This window comes from Gossypium raimondii, chromosome 5 (assembly GCF_025698545.1).
Source record: "Gossypium raimondii isolate GPD5lz chromosome 5, ASM2569854v1, whole genome shotgun sequence".
Lineage (NCBI taxonomy): Eukaryota > Viridiplantae > Streptophyta > Magnoliopsida > Malvales > Malvaceae > Gossypium > Gossypium raimondii.
Genome location: NC_068569.1, coordinates 46,268,006 through 46,290,441, shown reverse-complemented (window position 1 = coordinate 46,290,441; position 22,436 = coordinate 46,268,006). Strand labels below are relative to the sequence as shown.

The 22,436-nt window shown below is 32.0% G+C and overlaps 1 protein-coding gene across 1 annotated transcript in view; it reads left to right on the top strand.

Annotated features, from left to right (window-relative positions):
• Positions 1 to 381: 381 nt before the first annotated feature.
• LOC105767093 (uncharacterized) overlaps positions 382 to 22,436 on the top strand; it is a 35,462-nt gene continuing 13,407 nt past the window's right edge. The window contains exons 1-8 of the mRNA XM_012586616.2: positions 382 to 581; positions 7,517 to 7,644; positions 8,076 to 8,134; positions 8,269 to 8,292; positions 9,457 to 9,539; positions 9,652 to 9,716; positions 10,443 to 10,492; positions 11,182 to 11,283. Coding sequence (XP_012442070.2) covers positions 382 to 581; positions 7,517 to 7,644; positions 8,076 to 8,134; positions 8,269 to 8,292; positions 9,457 to 9,539; positions 9,652 to 9,716; positions 10,443 to 10,492; positions 11,182 to 11,283 — 711 coding nt within the window. The remainder of the gene's footprint in view (positions 582 to 7,516; positions 7,645 to 8,075; positions 8,135 to 8,268; positions 8,293 to 9,456; positions 9,540 to 9,651; positions 9,717 to 10,442; positions 10,493 to 11,181; positions 11,284 to 22,436) is intronic.

Here is a 22,436-nt window from a genome sequence, read left to right as displayed (position 1 = left end):
CATTCTTCTTGAATCTTTGTGGAAAAGGTAAGGGTGGAGATACATCTGATTGCACCAAAATGTTTGGTTGTGCCGATAGTTTCGAGGGTCAGACATTAGGCATATGAGTGACAATTTGTGGAACTTCTTTATCTGATGCATCGACATGCTCTTTAGATTCAACATTTTTACTAGGGATCATTTCACCAGTAGTTTGAGGTGTGACAGTAGAGTCTATAGTCAACTCGCCAGTTTGTTTACCACTCTTAAGCGTGATAGCCTTGTAGTGTTCTTTCCTCCTTGGACTAGGGTTTTTCATGTCAGTGAGTAGTGTGCCTGGTGGTTGAGTATTTAGATTCGAAGCAAGTTGTCCTAATTGTACCTCCAATGCCAGAATGAAAGATGAATTCCCTTGCACAATTGCTTTTGTGCAAGTCATATGCTCCCGCATTAAAGCCTCAAGAGCAGCTAACAGGTCAGAAGGAGAAGCTTACGTGTACTATTATCGTCGATGTTCCGGAGCATACTGATTCAACATTGAAGAGTGTGATTGCGTCTAATTTTGGTGTGGGTGCATCTGGCTTTGTTGTGGCTTTATCTGAGTGTGTTGATTGTAGTTCTACTGTTGTTTATTGTAATTCCCTTGTTTTGAATTATAATTGCCTTATGTAGATACATTCTCATATCGGAATGTCACAGCATTTTGTCCAACATTCTGAGTTCCCCAATACTGTTGATTGCGTGAAGAATTATTATAAGAGTTGCCATAAGAATTCTTGAGGATGTTACTGACATAAAGGGCATTCTCTGTATGTTGTGGACAATCTTCATAGCTGTGGTTGTCACTGTAAATCTCACAATAAAAGGTAGGAACATCAACTTGTTGAGCGACTTGTATAGGTGCAACGTCACTAGTCCCTTGCATGCTTTTTATCATATTTGTAAGGGAAGGAACTTGAGCACTAAATGCAGATATTGCATCCAATTCAATAACTCCCAGAGTAGCTTTTACTTGTTAGCTCTAGAGATATGGTATTGATAATCATTTTGAACAATTCTCTCAAAAACTCCAATCTCATCATTATAAGTACATTCAGCAAAGGTCCATTGGTTGATGTGTTGACAGGATTCCTCGTGTGTGAATTTAGCCCATTATAAAAAATCTCATTTTTTTCCTGTTGAATGTCGTGCATGGGACAACGTTGAAGAAAAGATTTATAACATTCCCATGTGGTGTGAAAGATTCTCATCGTCTAGTTGATGATAAGCTGTAATACCATTTTAGAGACGACCATTCATTATTGACAGGTTAAATCGCAAAACAAACTGTGTTGCTAGTGCATTCCAAGAAGTAATTGATCCCGAAGGTAGCCCAAGGAACCATATACGAGCTCTTCCCTGCAAGGAATAAGAAAATAATTGCATCTTCAAAGCGTCATTAGGAACGCCTTGTTGACTAAAGGAAGCACAAATCAATAAAAAAATTTTAAGATGTTCTCGTGCATCTTCATTTAGCAGCCTGACATATTGCCTATTAGAATTCAACATTTGAAACATTACTGGCTTGAGTTCAAAATTTCCAGCTTGGATTGCTGGCCTAACAACTCCTGGTTGTAAGTCATCCAAGACAAGTACTACAAAATCTCGTATAGTCCTATTTTGTATTTAAGTGTCTTATTGCAATGGTGGGTCATTAGCATTTTGGTTCTACATCGGGGGTATGACTGCATTGTTTCTTGGCAAAGCCATATTCTTTTGTTCTCGAAGTCTCCTCCGAATGGTTCTTTCAATTTCTGGATTAAAATCAGCAATAAACTCCGAATTACTTCAGGTCATACAACACCTAAAATAAAATGTGCAAATAACGACAAAAGAAAACCAGTTGGTAGCAACTAAATATTATGAAATAAAAACAAACAAAAATAAACATCAAACAAATGCCATCCCAAGCAATGGTGCCAAAACTTGATCGGCTGTTTAACATCACAGCAATAATGTGCAAGCGTACATTGTCGATGCAAGTATAGTAGACAAATATGAGTCTGTCAAATACCGATCCCATGAATATGGTTGTCCTTTTTCTATCAATGTTAGTGCAATAATTAGATAGGAATGAGATAAATTGTGAATGTAGTTTCGAAGAAATAACTTGAAAACAATAAGATAAAATATGATACTAATAAACTAGGATCCCCAACGTGAATATTCAACAGAATGTTAAGTGCTTACAAGGTATAAAAGGATAGGTGATTGTCGATGCATTAAATTGCAATGAATATCTTACCAAGCTTAACTTCTATATTTAATCAAAGACTTAAACATGCACATTAGCCACATCTTCTGGTGATGGCAATGGAACACTACTAAGAACAAGTGGATTAAATTCCTCTAATCTTCAAGCAACTTCCATTGTCATGCTTGTTGGCTTGAAATGTCACTGCACCTTCCAATGTCAGTAACCGCAATAACACTTCCATCCTAAAAACATTCAAACCCAAAGATTAAACCGTAGAAGCAAGATTGAATAAAATAAAAATTAACCCAGAAATCATGTGTACTTCCATACTCATATGAAATAGAAAGTAATCACCAGCGTTTAGAAAAGAAAAATAAAAGAAACAAGTGGAGAATACTATTCCTAGACAACTCGACTTGAATCTATCTATTCCTTCTTGTGTCGCACTCAAGGCTCCTCGTCAAGAGCTAAGCTGCATCCTTTCACGTCGGTTCACCCGTCGGAGCTTAAGTCGCCATAGTTGAAAGCTTCAAGGGATAAGTTGAAGAAGATGGTCCAAAAAGCTCTTTCCCCTATTTTTTTTCTTTTTATGTGAATATTTATATTTTTCCCCAAATAGCCCAAGTGTCATTTCATCAGAATCATGTTGCCTCTGTATGTACAAGTTAGTTGTACCAGACTGGACAACTCATGCATTTTTGTTCCTATCCAGACAGCTGTCAGGTGCGGTGATAATTCTGGGCACAATCTAAAATTACTCATGCAGTGACATCAGTACCAAAATATGATAAAATTAAGGGTAAATAAGCTAAGATCCACTAAGTCATAAAATGTAAATTACTGAATTGAAAATACTAAAATATGTGTTAAAGATAACTAAAAGGGAACAAATTAACCAATCAGTATCTCAGCTTTAGTAGCATCCTATCTTCATATTTTCTTTCATCAACACAACATCCTTGCTCACCGTAATTTTCTTAGAAAAAGGGTCATAGATCTTATACCTCTTTTTATTACTGCTATATCCAAGGAATATCTAAGGCTACAATCTTTTCTCGAGTTTGCTTCTTTTCACATGCATAACATGAAAAAACAAATACAACTAAATACTTTTAAGTGAGTGACTAAAGGTTTGTACTTGAACCAAGCTTCAAATTGAGTCTTCTCCTTCACAACCTTTGTTGGCAATCTATTCAACAAATAGATTGAACTATTTACTGCTTTAGCCCAAAATTCATTTGACAACTTGTTTTCAAAAAACTAGCACCTCGCTATGTCCATCATAATATTGTTTTTCCTTTCACACCCCCCATTTTGTTGTGGAGCATAAATGTTAGTGAGCTGGTGATGGATCTCAACTTCTTCACAATAGCTTTCAAACTTGTCTGAAGTGTACTCGGTTTCATTATCAAACCTGATCATCTTTAGTTTGCTAACTATTTGATTTTCAACCTGCACTTTAAACTTCCAGAAAACTTATGCTGCATTAGTTTTTTGTTTCAAAAAAATTATTTTTATTCTGAGAGCTTAACAGATTGATACTTAAACTATATCATGATTTCCATATTAGTTTTTTTCTCATAAGTGATACCTCAACTATTTTTCTTTTCCCAAGTTGGTATCTCTGTTAGTCAAACCATTAAGTCTATTTTTTTAAAAAGGTTTAAACACACAAATTAGTACCTAAACTATACTCTTTTCCCCAAATTGGTACCAAAATTTTGATTCGGTTACAAGTGGTACCTAAACTATTATTTCTACCCACTTTATACCAAAATGTTATATTCGTTAAAAAAGTTCTAGCAAATAATATAAACACTTAATTTTTTAATTTTATTTCTTTCTTTCTTTTATCTTATTTCTCTTTCTTTACCTTTTTTATTTATTTCCTTTTTTTTCTTAATTCTTCCTTTATAATATCTTTTAGTGTCATGAATGCTCGAAATTCACCCTCCTAAGGTCAAGACGTTGGCAATTAATTTTGTGTTCGAACTTCACCATCTGCTTGCTCAACCTAATGGGATAAAAAATGTTTTTTCATCGATTAAAACCTCTATTTTCAAAATTAGACAGAATTGGCCAGTCCACTAGTTCAATTGAGAATCGGTTATGGTATTGGTTCGGAGATAGGATTGAACTGAGTTAAAAGACCTGGTTGAACCAATTTTTTCTATTTTTAATTTTTAATTTATTTTTATAATTTTTTTAATAATTTATTTGACCTAATCAAACAACCATTTAAATCGAGATTTGGCAACCTGACTGGTTCAACCATTGGTCCAGTTCTAAAAACCTTGATTGACTAATAGTTGAACTAACAAACATACCAACTTGAGAGAAAAAGTAGTTTAGGTACCAATCGTAACCAAAACATATTTAGTTACCAAAATTGGGGAAAAAGGCAAAGTTTGGGTACCAATTTGTAGGTTAAGCCTTTTTTTTTAAATAAACTTAACTGTTTGACTAACAGAGGTTCCAAGTTGGAAAAAAATAGTTTAAGTGTCATTCCAGCAAAAAAAAAAGTACCAAGATGGAAAAAAGAGTATAGTTTAAGTACCAATTTATGAATTTAACCTTATTCTAAGCGTAAAATAGTCATCTTTATCTATTCCTTTCTAATCTATAATGATATTTTATCCAACCAAACAATAACATATCAATTACATGTCTATTCCATTCCACACAACCAATATGTTTTTATATTCATTTTTGTTATGAGCATTCCGTTCTCACATGATAGAAATAAGTCACAGTTTCATTCTATTCCATCTAACCAATCATAATGCAAATAGATTCAAATGGAAGGCATATCCAAAACTAGAAAAGTCACGTGCAACCCTTAAGATTACCAGATCTCTCACCCCACTAGATTCAAAAGACAAATCCTAAAATACCCAAAAAGAAAAAATGTCTAACTAACACCAATCGAATTAACTATCATCGACCTATAAAAATTAACCAGGAGTCGAGAGACTTCTAGCCAGACTTCTAGCCATATTCAATGAAATCCTCCAATCATGCCTTTTAACATAGTCACATAACATGTCAAAGATCTGATTTCAAGAGTGAGGACAGATGCACTATGAGATCACTATATAAAGATCACCAACACTCAACTAAGGTGTCATTCCAACAATTACAAGCATCCCAAAAGAGACTAGACTCGCTCAAAACCATGCACAAACCCCATGTTAATGTCCTAAATAGAAACTTCTTGTGCCCAATTGCATTAACACCCACATTCCACACAAATAATAATAATAAAACAATTACAAATTGTATGAAAAAAAATCGCCCCACTTAATCTTTTGGTTTCGATTTGGATCAGTTCCAAGATCACCTCACTCTCATGCCCATCACTTCACAAGCCTTTTAATTTCTCTAATTCCCATGCTCTCTCAGCTTCCCTTAAGATTATCTTCTTACTATATATTTCGAATACTAGAATCTGATAGAGACCCATTTACCACTTGACTAGATTTTAGACTTCCCTTCCTATTAATTTTTTTCTCCAGATTGCCTTTCTCCTTTTTTTCCCCTTTGACATCAAAAATTGAGTTTTTATCCCTCAATGAATCTTAGTTTCCGATTGGCACCAATCACCTTCATCGTGTTATTAGAAGCAATTGACAGAGAAATCTAACCAAGCCAATTTTCTTTCCATGTTTGTTCTTTTTTTTTGTTTGGAATGACAACATTGACCACCCGACTTTCAACTTATGTATATCATTTCTAAGCAAGAAGAAATAAAAATATGGTTTGGATGTAGTGTATAAATCATTTTAATACCAATAGATATTCTATTTTATATAGTTTCAAAAAAGGAATGATATTCGATGCACTTTAGTGCATGAGTTTCATTCAGAATTAGTTAATAACAATACAACACCTTATTATTGGGTAAACTAAAAAGTAGTGGACGATTTATATATAAATAATAAATTTATTTAAATATAAATATTTTTTTGATATCTTCTATATCCATTTTATTATTCATGTTTGGAGTTCGTGACTGCTCCATTCATCCATGTCCTCTCCAAGGTTAGAACATGCATTCTCTCCTTGAGAGTGCAATGTGCCTTATCGTTGCACTCAACACTTATTGATATAATTAAATATTAATTGTAATTATTATTTTTCTTGGGTTTTGAGCTTAGAATTTATAGTTTAGGATTTAAATTTTAAGTTTTATATCAATTTTTGAGTTTAAGGTTTATGGTTTACATCGTGTTTTGAGTTTTGGATTTCAAATATTTTATTTATGTTAAATAAGTTTATTTGTATATATCTATATATACCCACATTTTTTTTATTTACAAGTAATAAAATTCCATATTATTATTCATTAATGGTTAATCAAATATTCATAATGTAGAAAACCACATTATAAAAATCAAGAGATTATATATTTAAACTCAACATAACACAAAGACTCTAGAAATATTATTCTAACATACATAAAATTCACTACTAGAAAAAATACAAGTATCATTACTAACGACCTATTTTATGTATTATCAATTGCTTTAAACTTAAACGATAGGAGAGAAGAATACGAGTCAATATAATGTGTACATTAAGTTAATTATATGAATGATTGATTCATATTAAATATACAAGACTCGAGACATACTCATAAAGTTTGTGAAAATTTTGTATAATAAATATATTCATAAAATTTTTATACCAAAAATTAAAATTTTAGCTAAATCGGTAAAGTTAAAACTTAAAAATCTTGAAGGTTTATGTTCAAATCTTATCACCTATTGGTTTTATTATAATATAAAAATAATTAAAAAAGGAGTTTATAATTTACTCATCACACTACTCAATTGGACATATACATATTATATAATATAAATTTGTAAAAGAGTTGTATTCAGATAAAGTCCTTTCAATAATGATAATTTCAAGATTTGAAATTAGAACAAATTCTTAGGGAAGAACTTCACCGTCACTTCTTCCAACTATTTGTTGGTTGGTAGACTAATTTTTTGTAACTCATCATAATGGTTAAACATTTAGTTTAATGTGAAAATCATTTAACATATCCTGACATGTTTTGAGAAAATGAATATATGCTTGATTTTGGTTGGTTTTGTTAGAGCTTCATAAGGGTATTATTTTCTTCATTACTTTGACCTATTTGTAATACTACTCACTGTATCTTCTGATGTATGACAATGCCATTTATTTCTAGTTAAAGGTAAAATTTTGCTTTCTGCATTAATGGGTGTCGATGGTCACTCTTTCTATTGTTTTCTTCAAGAATTTCATTTACTTTTTTTTATTTAATTCTAGTGAAAAAGTTGCTATTGAATATTTGAACCTCTGTGATTGGGACGTTGAAGCATCTATTGACTATTTCTACGACACTCCGGTTCTTGTTGATGACACACTTTTGGAAGAGCTTTATAATAGATATAAAGGCAAGCTTCTTTTCCAATTTATTGCATTTTCTACTTATCGTAGGTTGTACGCATTTTCTTTAGGGCCTTCACGGTTAAGCACGTCAATAGTGTAAATGGAACATTGATAGACAACACTACTAAGGGTGAGTTTGGATGGGCGGTACGTTTAGCTGCGGTTAGTGTAAAAACAGCGGTGGCGGTGAGATTAGATACTGTAGCGATACTGTAGCGTGAGATAAAAAGTAAGCTAAACACACCGCACCGCACCTAATCACCCATCCAAACCCACCCTAAATCACTTGAAATAGTGATATGACAATATATTTTTATTGTGATAAAATATAGAAATTCATTATTTGTTGCTTACTTTCCGTTTATCTATACTTGGCTAAATTTAGTAGCTTGTAGGATCCTTTCTAATAAATTACTTGTGTTAATGTGTTACATAGATCCCAACAAAGATATGATATTGGTTGATGGTATTACTCTACTATGCAATGACCTTGAGGTAATTTTTTAAAAATATCAAATAAAGCATTGATGCCTAACATTTTGTTAACCCCTTTCTCTTTTATGTTTCTTTTCTATTTTTCCATAGACGCATAACATTATTTCTATTTCAAAATTTGAATCTTTTAACAGGTGGATCCCCAAGATATAATTATGGTATGTCTACACCCTGAAGGACAATCTCTTATGGTAAAAAGGCATTGGTATGAAGAAGGTTTTTTGTTTTTTGTTTGCATGTATGTTCTCCTCCTTATCTTACATACCTATAATTGCTAAAGGTTTTAATGTATTAACAAGGAAATGGACAAGCTCATAGTCCATGATTGCAAGGACAATTTTAAGCCATTGATTTTTTTTATATATTTTGTTTTATTTTTTAATTAAATTTAGGATTTAATATTAAAAGTTGAGTGCTTTAAAGAATAGGATCTATGGTTTTAGGATATAATATTTCAGCATTTAGGGTTTTATTTTTAAAAAATATTAAAGTAATTTTCTAAATATCTTAAATCTAAAAAATTATAAAATCTCCATCACCATCATCTAATCACTTACATTTGTCCATGATTGCATGGACTATTAGCAAAGTGGTACCCTATGAACAAAGGGTTCCATAATCCAATTGACAATTGATTCCTTTTATCACCCTCTCATTACACTACATATGTTAATGATCATGTTATGTGTTTTTTGTTGTTCTAAATAATGAAATGTTTCGTTTGGTTGAAATACCTTTTAGTACATCACTTCGTAATTTTTAACCATTCTCATAGCTTGTTTTAAGCAAAAAGGAGGAAAACTCTTTATTTATTTTGAAAATGTCTTTTTTTTTGTAAAAGTTTTATACATCATTCTAATTTAAAGTTTAAATTTATACTAATTATTTCTTATATTATAATTGTATTTTAGTAAATATATCATACTTAAAATTTTCTTTTTGTTAATATACTAGATTACCAAATGAGACATAAGTTTTAAAACTTACATCCTACATAGTTGTACTAATGACAAATGGTGATCAAGATTTTGTCTCTATAAAAGCTAATGTGGTATAAGAATAGAAATATATAAATTTTGGTCCATTAATGTTGGCTAATGAGGTTTTGTAATTATTTTAGTAGTGTTTGATAAAAATTATGAATGTTTTGGGCATTTGATGTCAAAATATTATGCTAAAAATTAAGGAAATTTGGACAATACTACAAATAGTTAGAATCTTGTAGGAGGTCTCATGAAATGGAAAAGAAGGATAGTTACAAGTTTTTTCATTTGATTTCAAAATTTTATGGATAATTATGTTAATATTTTAATAAATTGCAGTTAGTTATTTCATGGCACATGAATGCTTCTACAATGTGTGAATATTCCAAGATGGAGTTTCTACAAGGGTTACAAGAATTAAGGTGGAAGTTTACATCCTTTACTATATCTTCTAAGTTTTAAGTGATATTGGATTCTATGTTTTACCTTCTATGATGAGAAATATTGATAGAAAGATTTACTCTTTCATGGCAGTGTAGATACTGTGGAGAAGTTTCGTGATAAAATATCTTACATTCGCTCTGAGCTGAATGATGAAAGTATGTTTGGCATTCCATGGATATTCAGGAAATTTATTTTAACTTGTCATGCATGAAATGTAGAAGAAATGAATGAAAAATTTAGCTTGCAATGCTTCCATCTTTTTTCAATTTGTCTTTTATTATTTTTAACCCAATTTGGCAATTAGTCTTTCAAAAAAAAATAGCTCTTTTTTTTAATCAAATTTTTTAACGATGTTGGCATGTTACCCCTTATGACATGTGTACTTCATGTTAATACAAGTTCTAGAACTACCCATAGCCCCTCCCCAACCAATAAATAGGAGAACAATACACTTTAGCGCACTCGAACCCACGTCCTCCTACATTGGTAATAATGCTCATACCAATCAAGCTAAGACTCAATTAGCCATCAACAAATAATTTAAAATTATAATTATATTTTAAAACAATAAAAATCAAAAATTATAAAAAGTTCATAAAAACTAAAAAAAGGCATGAGGTATACATGGATTTTCATACAAGTAGTCATGTTTAAAATTTTAATATTTTAGTCAGTATTTTTGTTAAAATAGAAATTCAACTCTTTTAGGAAGTTGAGCGCCAAATTGACAAAAGATGTAAACTTTGAGAGCTAAATTTATATTTTGCTAAAAATATAGTCAAACAATTTTATTCTTTTTCAAATCATTTAGGTTTATTAATATTTTGTGACTTAGTAGTATGTTTTTTCAAGATTCAATTTTTTTTTTTGGGTGATTGTAGATAAGTTTCATGACATATACAACTTTGCATTTAGCTGGGCAAAAGAAAAGGTATTATCTTTTCCTGACAACTATCCCTAATAGTAAGTTTCCTCTAGGAAAAAAGACACTTTAGAGTTGATTGAGTAAATAGTTTTTAAGTAAACTTCATTTGGATCCATGTTACATTTTTTTGGAATGGTTTTTTTCTTTATCCATGTTAGCAATAAACCATTTCACATGCTTTTTTATTTAACTTAGTCAAACATATGTTTTGGTAACTGAACTTGGCCTTAAGGTTCAAATTGATACCTAAACCTTTTTTTTTGGTTCAAATTAGTACTTGAACTTGGCTTTATAATTCAAATTGGTTCAAATAAGTCATTTAATGCTAGTATAAATTTAGACAAAAAGATAAGTTCAGGAAGCCAATTTCAAGTACTTAATTTGACAAAGAAAAACAGTCTTATGCACTAGTTTGAACCTTGAAGCCAAAATCAAAAACAAAAATGTATATTTACCCATATCTATTTTGTTAGATCTATTGCTTGATATTTAAGTTGTAAAAGAACAATAAAAAATTTGTAAAAATACTTTTAACCTTTAGATTAATTCTCTATTATATATATTTAGCAATAAATATATTTTAAGATGTGATTATAATTCTTTTAGAATTTCAATTAGAATGCTAATGTGGTTAAAGTATACATTTCATTGATAATAACTTTATGTAGTTACTAATCTTTTATTATTTATCTTAGGGCCAAAAATCTATGGCATTGAATACTGCAATTGGTATGTGGCGTTTGTTATTTGCTGAGAAGAAGTGTCCTTTGCTTGACCATTGGTGCCAATTTTTACAGGTACTTTTGAAACATGGTGTTCTTTCCATATTATTTTTTGTTAGAAATCTTATTAGAATATGCTATAAGAAATATTTGTTATTGATTCTAGAGAGCTACATCCTAATTCTTAAAGACACTATGAAAGAAAACATCTACCCAAAGTACTACCCTTTATATCATCTTGTAGGACATGACTAACAACCAAGAGAGGACGGTCAAATTTGCATAAACCTGGCCATCCATTTACTAGAAAGTTTTGCTATTTAAGTATTCCACCAACTTGCCTTGAGAAACACATGCACCAGTCATTGACGTTCGTAGAGCTCTTTAATGCTCCTTACAATGGAAATAGAATTCAACTGTACAAAATAATCAAACAATAGTTTAATCATTTCAGAATCATCAAACTAAAAGAAATGAATTGTTTATATCATGCATCCTATGCTAAAGAGAGGCCATCATACACAATGGAAAGCACAATTTGAATCATTTTCCACATGCATATGTTCCTGTTAAACCTAGAATCCACTAACCCTTACTGTCATGAGTCAACCCTGCCAAAGTTTGATTGGTTCTCAACTCCATACCTTCATTCGTATTAACTTTTTTCCAACCATCCTCAGGAGGTTTTCATGCCACCTATACAACTTGCATTTTCGTTGGCTTATTCTTAGAGTCACTGGCACAATGTTCCTAAACCAACCAAAGGGCAATTATATCATCCAGACAAAAGAGTCACCAAAGATAATCAAATTTCTTATTTCCATTGCCAATAAATAATCCTAAATAAATTCTATTCGCATTATTCACCGTAAAATTAAAATTATCTTGAATATTATCAATTAACAAATAGATAAAGATAGAAAAGAAGTGATATAGAATGAAAGTGGTAAAACTTTCTTCCATATGAAGCAACAACTTGACAGTCTTGTAATTTATGCAAGCTATTTTCCTTGTTGTTACCACAAATAGGACATGAGGGATCACTATTCATCCCTATACTAAACCATTCAACATTCGTTAATAATTTGTCTCTAAACACACACTTCATATTGCATCATCCTTTGCTTTCATTTATATTTCCACATCATCTTCCAAGCTTTATCCATCGAATCCCAATTATCTTTAATGCATCTGCTACATAGAAATATTCAATTTTCAACTCTATCTAAAAATATATATTCTGCCTTATTCGATAGTTCAGTGAGTGACTACTCACAATATGCAGCACAATAACTTAGCTAAGATAGCTTGCAAAATCATTCCACTTCCAATTACCATTCCCATCCACCATATGTTTGACATAGACAATGTCCTCCATTATATCATTACACAAATAATAATTTCTTAATGGATCAAACTCAGAATCCATCTATAGATCCAAAATTTTTCATCCTTCTATCACCAATTGCCAACCTAAACTTTTTCTAAGTTCTTTTCACACTTTTTCCAAAGAACGTTATACAAATGAACAATTAGACTCTTTAATGTGTTTAGGATATCCCTTCCAAAACGTATTTATTATGAAGCATCTACACTCGATAAGCCTTTCATTTGTAAGAATATTGAATCCCGATATTAATAAGAAAGATCAATTCTACTATCATAATATCTTTCACAAGCCTTCCACTATCAATAGGTTGACATGTCTCCTATTTAACAAGAGAAGGCTTTCGCTTTCTCCCAGTAGCTCTAAAGAAAAATTCCTAACCAACTTTTCAATCTTATTATAAACTCTCACAAGAATCAATGAAGAATGCTTAAGATAGTTTGGAATCTCCGTAAGAACCAACTTCTTTAAAGTAATTTTGCATCTCACCAATTGAGTTGCTTTTTAACTTTACCAATAACCAACTAGAAAGTGTCTTTAGTAATCTATCTGCGAAAGAGAGGAATACCTAAGTGCTTGCCAAATACGTAACCATTTGGAAACCAAATTTGCTCTTAGAATTCATATTCGTATTCGTATTAGTATTAGGAGAAAAAATAATTGAGTTTTCGATGAATTGATTTCGTTGTCTAAATAATGACAAAACTATGGCCACCACTTTAGCTTGTTCCAAATCTATCTTGCAAAAATGGACGAGATTGTATTCGTAAGAGTGATGAAAGATAGGGGACAATATTTTCTCCCTTATTGCATTGTGAATGTTGTGACCTAATATTTTCATTTCAGGAACAAAAAGATAAGATGAGAGAGGGTCGTTTTGCCTAATACCATAGAATTTGCATTGATACGTATAAGATGCATTCAAGAATAACTTGGATTATCTATTGAGGAATTCTAGCTTCGTAAAGAGTATCATCAAGAAAGTCATATCAAACCCAATCATAAGCCTTCTCTAAATCAACCTTAATGACCATCCACCTTTTTTTTAACAAATATTCACTCAAAGAAAAACTTATTATATGGTCAAGATGTTATTTGTAATGTTTCATTCAACCACAAAACTAGCATGATTAGGGGAAAATAGGTATGACATTATCCTTTCAAACCTATTAACAATTGTTTTCATAATCACCTTGTAAAGAATCAAACTTGGACTAATAGGTTAGAAATGAAACATGGAATTTGGGTTTACCATCTTTGGATCAAAACCAACAATGTTTTGTTGAGACTTTAACTTAATTTTCATCTTTAAGACCCTCATTTCACCATACTAGAAATCAATGCACTAACAATATTCCACTGGCTCTCAAAGATATGTGTATGAAGACCACACAATCTTGGTTCTTTTAGAGGTACCATATCAAGCAAAGCATGCTTAATTTCCTCACCCGCTATCTTGTACTTCAACACCCTCATATCATAATTTTCGAAAGGCATCCATGTAAGGAAACTTTCTCATTATAATGCCTTCAACTTGTAAAAGTTACCAAATAAAGAGACAACCTCAACTTTCAATATTTCCTCATCATTGCACCAATCACCATTACCAATCCTCAATACCTCAATTTGGTTTTCTTCTACAAGGTAAAGTCTGACTATGAAAGTATTTAGCATTTCAATCACCCTGAACCAACCTACCAGCTTTAGACTATTGTCTCTACAAAATCTCCTATTGCTCCAAACCCTTTCCAATTGCTCTCGTAAGTCAATATCCAACAAAATTAAATTACTAGATTTGTAAGTCTCTATATCTTTCTATATGTAAGTAAATCTCCTAATAACCTTCTGTTAAAATAGATGACGATAATGGAAATAGAATGATCGCAAAAATAAAGAAAAATTAGAACATACAGATTTTATGTGAAAACCCTTTCCAGAAAAAACCATGGGCAGATCAGAGAAGAAATTCATTAATCTTGATAAATGAATGATAAAAGAGGAGTTTCGACTACATTTAGTTAAAGGTTGAAAAACCTTATTCTAATCAATGTCAAATAGAAGAAGTGTAGTTCTATACGTATTCTACTTGTGCGACATGTCCGTAACGCGGAGGCCTCTGGTAACATCATCATCTGACAAAAAAGAAGAAGCGATGGCTGCATCACCAGTAATAGTTGAACCTTGCAAAACATATAACTTGGATGTCTTTCTTTGTCATTTCATCACAATGAGAGAACACTTGCTAATCTTCAGAACCTCATTTTCAACTGTGTACTTGTACCCTTTTGAATCAAGAGTACTCAACGAAATTAAGTTCCTTTTCAATTCTGGTATATGGCGTATGCCACTAAATGTTCTAACAACTCCATTGAACATCTTAACTTTGATCATTTCAATACCTACGATTTTACATGAAGCATTATTTCCCATCAAAATAACACCTTCAAACACTGTTTCATATATTGTAAACCAATCCCGATTAGGACTCATATGGAAAGTACAACCAGAATCAATGATTCATTCCTCGCTCACTTTAGAGTTGTCGATAGAAGCAACTAGAAGTTCACCATTGTTGTAGTCTTCTACAACATCAGTTTCACCAGATTGTTCTGATTGCTTTTCCTTTTGATTCGTTGCATTTTTTCTTTATCCTGTTCTACAACTTATACCACTCAGACTTAATTTGCCTTTTCTTTTTGCATAATTTACAAGTTTTACCTCTGTTTGAAGATTTCGATCTACCTTTAGGTTTACTGCGAGGATTTCGTTCTTGTGTCCTCCCAAGATTATCATTAGTATTTCATTCTTATCTCCCACAAATAATAAGACCCTCCCCTTGAAAGTCAGATCCAGCCACAAGATACTTCATCTTTTCATACGATGTTCAAGAAGTATAGACTTCATCAACTGTAAGAGATTTGTGACTATACAAAATCATATCTCTAAAGGTTGAATAAGACAGGAGTAACGAACAAAGTATAATTAACCCTAAATCTTTTTTATCATATTGAACCTCCATGGCCTTTAGGTCCGAGAGAATTTCTTTAAACACAGTTAAGTGTTCGTGTACAGATGCACCTTCCTCCAAATGATGAACATAAAGATGTTGCTTCATATGTAACTTGCTAGTTAAGGTTTTCGACATGCATAGCTGCTACAACTTTGCCAATAATGCAATGGTTGTCTTCTCTTTAAACACGTCTTGTAAAATTTCATTTGACAGATGCAGATATAATTGCATTAAAGGCTTTTTATCTTTACGTTTTTTCTCTTCCTCCGTCATTGTCGAAAGCATCTTATCTAACTATAGCAAGGCATCCTCCAAATCCATTTGCACAAGAATTTCCTGCATCTTTATCTGCCACCATGCGAATCTAGTGTTGTGATCCAACAACAAAATATCTTACTTAATTGTCACCATTACCATGATCTAGACAAGCAACCCGAAAAGCTTTGGTACCAGTTTATTAAAATAGATTCCAATAATGGCAATATAATGATTGCAAAAATAAATAAAAATAAGAACATATATTTTACATGGAAACCCTTTTGGGAAAAAACCAAGAGCAGAGGAGAAAGAAATTCACTAATATTGAAAAATGAATGATACAAGAGGAGTTTCGACTACATCTATTTAAAGGTTGCAAAACCTTAATCTAATCAATGTCAAATAAAAAAATAAGAACAAATAGATCCCCTTATTTTACCACTTTATTTTATTTAACAAGGATTCAAGTCACACAACTCTAACGTCTTCCTTTCATGAACATTAATAAAACCAGACACATCTCTATTCCATAGGATAACCATATCAGTGAAAATTTCAAATATCTTCTCCATACTTTCATCAAGTTCCTAGTTATTCTTTACAAATTGTTTAAAACCATTATGAGCCACCCAACTCAAAAAGGAGTAAAAAGGTCTTTTATTTTTTTGCCTCTTTTCTAACCTATAGTAATAAGTAAACGCCGATGATCAAACTTCAACTTAGGCAAATGTCGAGTTATCATTGAAAAGACACATCCCACTCCATGTTACAAATTTTGTAATCAAGTCTCTAAAAAATTGAGCCATGATTCCATGTGAAATCAATTCCCGTGAAACCCATATCTCATATATTGTGCTAAAAAAAGAGAATCAATTCTCCATAGAATAGAAACACAAAGGTTTTCAAGTGGGATTTGGGTTTGTTGGAATACGTCAGTTTCATTTTATGTGTTCATATAGTCATGGTCAATTTGTTCATGCTTGTGTTAAATGTAGTAATGTAGTACATAAATTTTGTCTTTCAATTGTATATGTTATTCATCAATTTGGGTTGCTTCTAATGAATGTTGACGGGTTGTTCTCTCATGGATTGTTTCCAAGGATTTTAATAATGATTAAGAGGTAAAGCTTACGGTAGAAATAGTTGGTGTACTAAAAACCAAACTTCTCAACAACACTATCAACCTTAATTTTAGTTATTTTTTCATTAAACAAAAAAAAATCAAGATTGTGCTCTTTATAGTACTCATTGATTAATTGATCAAATCTGGAGTGTCTATACCTTTGTTAATTTTAAATAGTAAGATTTAAATTCATAATCATAACACAGACATGAGGAAGCCTATTCCTACATGATCAAGCTTTTAAGTTGTCATCTTGAAAATCATCTTTCAGCCTTTCTATTTCATTCTCACCATCCATGACTACATTATTATCATCCATAGCTTTGGTGATATTTCTTTCAATAAACTCCATTGCATTACTAGCTAAGAGCACCGGGTGACCTTGAATTCATGACTAAATTCATTTTCATGTACACTCTCTTCTTATATGTTCTCATTTAACCATTCATTTCTTAGGAGAAATCGAATAAGATGAGTCTTCAATATGTCTCTGGTTTTCCTCTCATCCATTGCACCTAAAAAGGCTATTTCCCAAATTTTATTAATGTTTTCATCAATATAAATCGCCAAATGCTTAATCTTGTTGCACTGGGCCTTTAAATTCATTATGTTTGGGATTTCGCTATTAGCTTGGCCTCATGGCACTGGGCTCATCCCCTGCTATTATTTGCACGAACAATCTGGGTAAGGCCTATAATACCTTTTCCCTTCTCATTTTCCTTTTTCAATGACCCAACTCAATTTGCATTAAAAGGTTATTACTTTTTTTGCTCCAATTCTTCTTGTCTCCTCACATGTTTACCAATGTTATCAATAATTTTCTCTTCTTATAAATTTGTAAGAGTTTCAAATCTTGAATGACCTATATTCATGCTTTTATTATTGGTTGATTCTCCATTTCATGTTTGTTTGAGTTTTCAAGAATGATGCTCCACCAATACGCATGGTTCTTAACTTCCAATTTCAAATTGACAAGTCTCGTGTGGTTTGGTGCCAACACATAATCTAATGGCTCCTTCTTTTCCTCTAGTCTTGAAATTATAGTACATGCTTATTGCAAATTGCCATATCTACCATATTGGAAAGATAAATTTGGGAAACCCTCACACTTCACCCTCTGCAAATACTATTTAATTCTTATGGGGTGTGCCTCGCATTTCCTGTCACTTTGTAAACACTTGGCGCAACCAAAACTAAAGTAGGGACAACGTCGCAATGAGGAGGCATGCGATGTCAAGACAGCGTGATGTATTTCCCAAGTAACACAACCATATTTTTTACAGCTAAGTAGGACTCTTTCTTCTAGTCAAGCTCTGATTACTCCAGGGAAATTTTAGTCATATTATTTCTTTAATCTTAGCTTATTTAAAGGGTCATTACAATAGAGAAAAATAGAGTGTTCTATGATAATGTTGTATTTAAGAGAAAGTTGTGTGTTCTGGGTTCGAGTTTTACACAACTAGGGTAATTTTTCTCCATCTTGTATTCTCGTTTATTTAGTTAGTAGTGAAAAGTCGAAGCCTACTTTTTATTTTTTGTTGTTTATTCAGGTTTTTTAGCCTACTTCTCCATCATTATTATCGCGATAATTTCTTTAAAACATGACACAAAGTAAGGCCGATGTTGCGATGAGAAAACTCGGGATATTGTGACAACGCAATGAATTTCTCACTTACATTTGGCTAAAGGTTCTTTGGAGTAAAAGGAGGATACTGAAGTCACTCCAGATCAGTCAGAAACTCCATTTGATTCATAGGTATCTCCTACATCTCAACTATAAAATTATTACCTAACTCATAACAGGAAGATATGGGAGATCAAACCATTGTAGAGGTTCTGCAATGGAAATCTAGTGGTATATGCTCTAAGCATTGCCGAGAGCATTGGTTCAGCTGATCCTTGGAATTATTCTGAGGTAGTTCAAGCTTTTGATTCTAGTAAGTATGGTAGCTTTGTGTATCTACATCGCTTAAATGATAGGTCATTTATATATTTACTACTTTATGTTGATGACATGCTGATTGCTGGTATGAACTTATTTGAAATTAATCAGTTAAAGACCATCATTAACTCTAAGTTCGATATGAAGGATCTTGGTGCAACCAATAAAATTTTAGGGATGGAATTTTCCAGAGATAAACACTCCAGGAAGTTATTATTGTTATAGTAGAGGTACATCAAAAAAGATCCTTGAGTAGTTTACAATGCAAAATTCAAATCTAGACAGTACTCCCTTAGTTGCACACTTCAGACTTTTGGCTTTAGATTTGCCATAGATTATGGACGAAGAAAAGTACATGTCTAAGGTTTCCTACGCTAATGCAATCGATAGTTTGATGTACACAATGGTCTGCACTCATCCAAATATTTCACATGCTGTTAATGTTGTGAGTAGATACATGGCTAGACCCGACAAGGTACACTGACAAGAAATTAAGTGGATTCTCAAGTATTTGAGGCACACATCTAATACTTGTTTGGAGTTTGGGAGAAGTTCAGAGTTTCTATGCAAGATATTTAGACTAAAGGAGATCTCTCATAGGTTATTTGTTTACTTTTATCAACTACGTTATTAGTTGGAAGACCACGCTACAGACCACCATGGCGTTATCGACTATAGAAGTAGAATATATGTCAATCACAAAGGCTGTGAAGGAAGCCATTTGGTTGAGAGGTCTATTTGGGGCGCTGGTTAATGAAAAAAGAGCGATTGTTGTTTATTGCAATTGTTAGACTATTGTACATCTCACTAAGAATCAGATGCTTTATGGGATGACGAAGCACATAGACATCAGGTATCACTTCGTTCGAGAGGTGGTTGTAAAATGGGATGTTAAAGTTCATAAGATTAACACAGAGTATAGTCTAGCTAATATGATGAATAATATTTTTCTAGTTTCCAATTTCAAGCACTACTTGGACTTGGTCAGTATCCTGCAAAGATTGAGTTAGGCTCGTGACGGGGCTTGAAAAGAAGGCATGTTAAATACAAGTCAAGGTGGAGATTTGTGGAGTGTGCCTCGCATTTTCGGACACTTTGTAGGCACTTGAAATAACTAGAACAAAAGTAAGGATGACGTCATGATGACGTGACGTATTTCCCAAGTAGTGCAACCGCATTTTTTTACAACCAAGCAGGACACTTTCTTCCAGTGAAATCTAATTACTCCAGGAAAATTTTAGTCATATTAGTTCACTAATCTTAGCCTACGTAAAGGGTCATCATAATAAAGAAAAATAGAGAATTCTATGAGAACGTTGTATTCAAGAGAAATCTGTGTGTTTTAGGTTTGAGTTTTGTACTAGTAGGGTAATTCTTCTCCATATTTTATTATTGTTTATTTGCTTATTAGTGAAAAGCTTAAGCCTTTTTTGCCCGTTGTTTTTTATTCTATTGGTCATATTGATTAGAGGAGTTTTTCCATGTAAATTTGTGTACTTGATCTTCTTTATTTTTTCTTTTTCATTGTTTATTCGGGTTGATTCCCAACATTTCTCACCTTGAAGATGAGTGGCGTACTCAAATCTAAACACACTACCAATCATGCAAATTGAACATTTGTTCCATTATTCATCTTACAATTGATTTTGATAACCTGCTCAATAGTCTCCCTAATGGAACAAAACAAGATTATTATTAGTTTTTGTTTATTCACCAAGAAATCCGACAATTTCATCCAAGCCACCACACTAGGTTAAAATGGCTAGGACATGGAAAATGACAATGTCCAAGGCTAAATTGTGGGGTACTACCTGTAGACAACCTAAGGCCCCTTTTATAACATTCTAGTGTAATCCTTTAACTATCTAAGTCTATCCATATAATAATCATTTCCCAAGTCCATGAGTTGGACCGATTGCAAAGGATTCCATAAAGCCAAAATCTTCGCATAACAGTGTATTATAACCAATTCTCTTTCTTAATAACTTAAAGATCACATTTTCGGACATACTTTTCCCCACTAAAAAAATGTACACTTTAAGAGAATTTGATCAATAATATACCATGTAAAACATTTGTTACCACATCCCTATCAACCAAATGAATCATCATTGTTCCCACCCTCATCAGTGATCATAGGAACTTCAAGGGTATTCAAAAAAATTTCCTTGAATAAGACACTTTCTCATTTTAATACTTCAATTATCATCATGCCCTAGAATCAAACATTCTTATTTTCCTTCTTCAACCCTTATTCGAGCTTGACATTCTCATAGGATCGTCATTTCTACCAAAACTCATCCTCTTATAACCAGATACAATTTTTTTCGTTAAATTTTTGACTTGTTAAAAAATAAGTGAACTCTTTTCTTAAGATAATAAGTTGAATAATTTCAATGGTGAAAATTGGTTGAATATGTAAAAGCATGAGAATATATATCCCATTATTACTCCTTAGAAATAATCAAATTCCTTATGTCAAGGACAAGGAATAAAGTACTAAAACGTTAAAACTATCTTCCTAATCTCTTTTTAAAATAAAACAAAACCAATTAAAAACTAAAATCTAAATTTAATTACTAAAATGAAAATGGCTAATCTAAAGTCTAGTGATTTACTTTACAATTCAAGCAATTGCTAAACTTTAGTAAATAACTTTAGTAAATTTTTAGCCATGATCATTCATAAATAGTTAGAGCTAAAGCTCTATGTTTTCCCCCAATATTGCTCTTGAAAAAAAAAACAAATTGTTTCTTTCAATGTTAAGCTACCAAGTTTGATCTTCAATTTGAAATGAATCTTGCCTAATCATCATTTGAGTATACTTCAACTCCCTTAGTTATTTCTTCTTAAAAGATTATCTGTTCACAACCAGTCACCTTCAAACATAAAAAATATGATAAACTTCTTCAAGGTTTTTTTTCATGAATCTTACAGCACTAACAAGGAAAATTATGTCTTACCTTTTCTAGTACTGATTAATAAGCTTTCCTAGAGGACATTGACATATTCTAATATCAATTTTTTGTTACTAGTTTCTTTGAAAAAAAATTGTACTTTTTATTTTATTTGAGTGTTTGCAACCTTGCATCTTGACATTACACTTTTTTTAATAAGATGTAATCATCTTGTGAAACATGTAACACTCTATACCCGGCCTAGATGTTAAAACAATGTCTGGAGAGCTACATCAAAACATCTAAGAAAATCCAACCTTTAATTATATAAAATTTTTCGTCCAATAAACATTCAAAGCATCTTGAAAAGCCAAAGCTACAACTAAAATTCAAAGAGAACGTACGATAGTATTAGTTTATTTAAACTATAAAAGTAATCAGAAAGGAGAGATAACCAAGCTCTTGATACGCCGAGCCTCCTAGGGCGAGGGGTGACCTGAAATCTAGTCAAGCAAACTAAATGAGTTTAATACTCAGTGTGTAACAAACATAAAATCAAAAAAACAATTTAAATATAACAGTAATTTCATAAATTCGAATACAAAATTAGT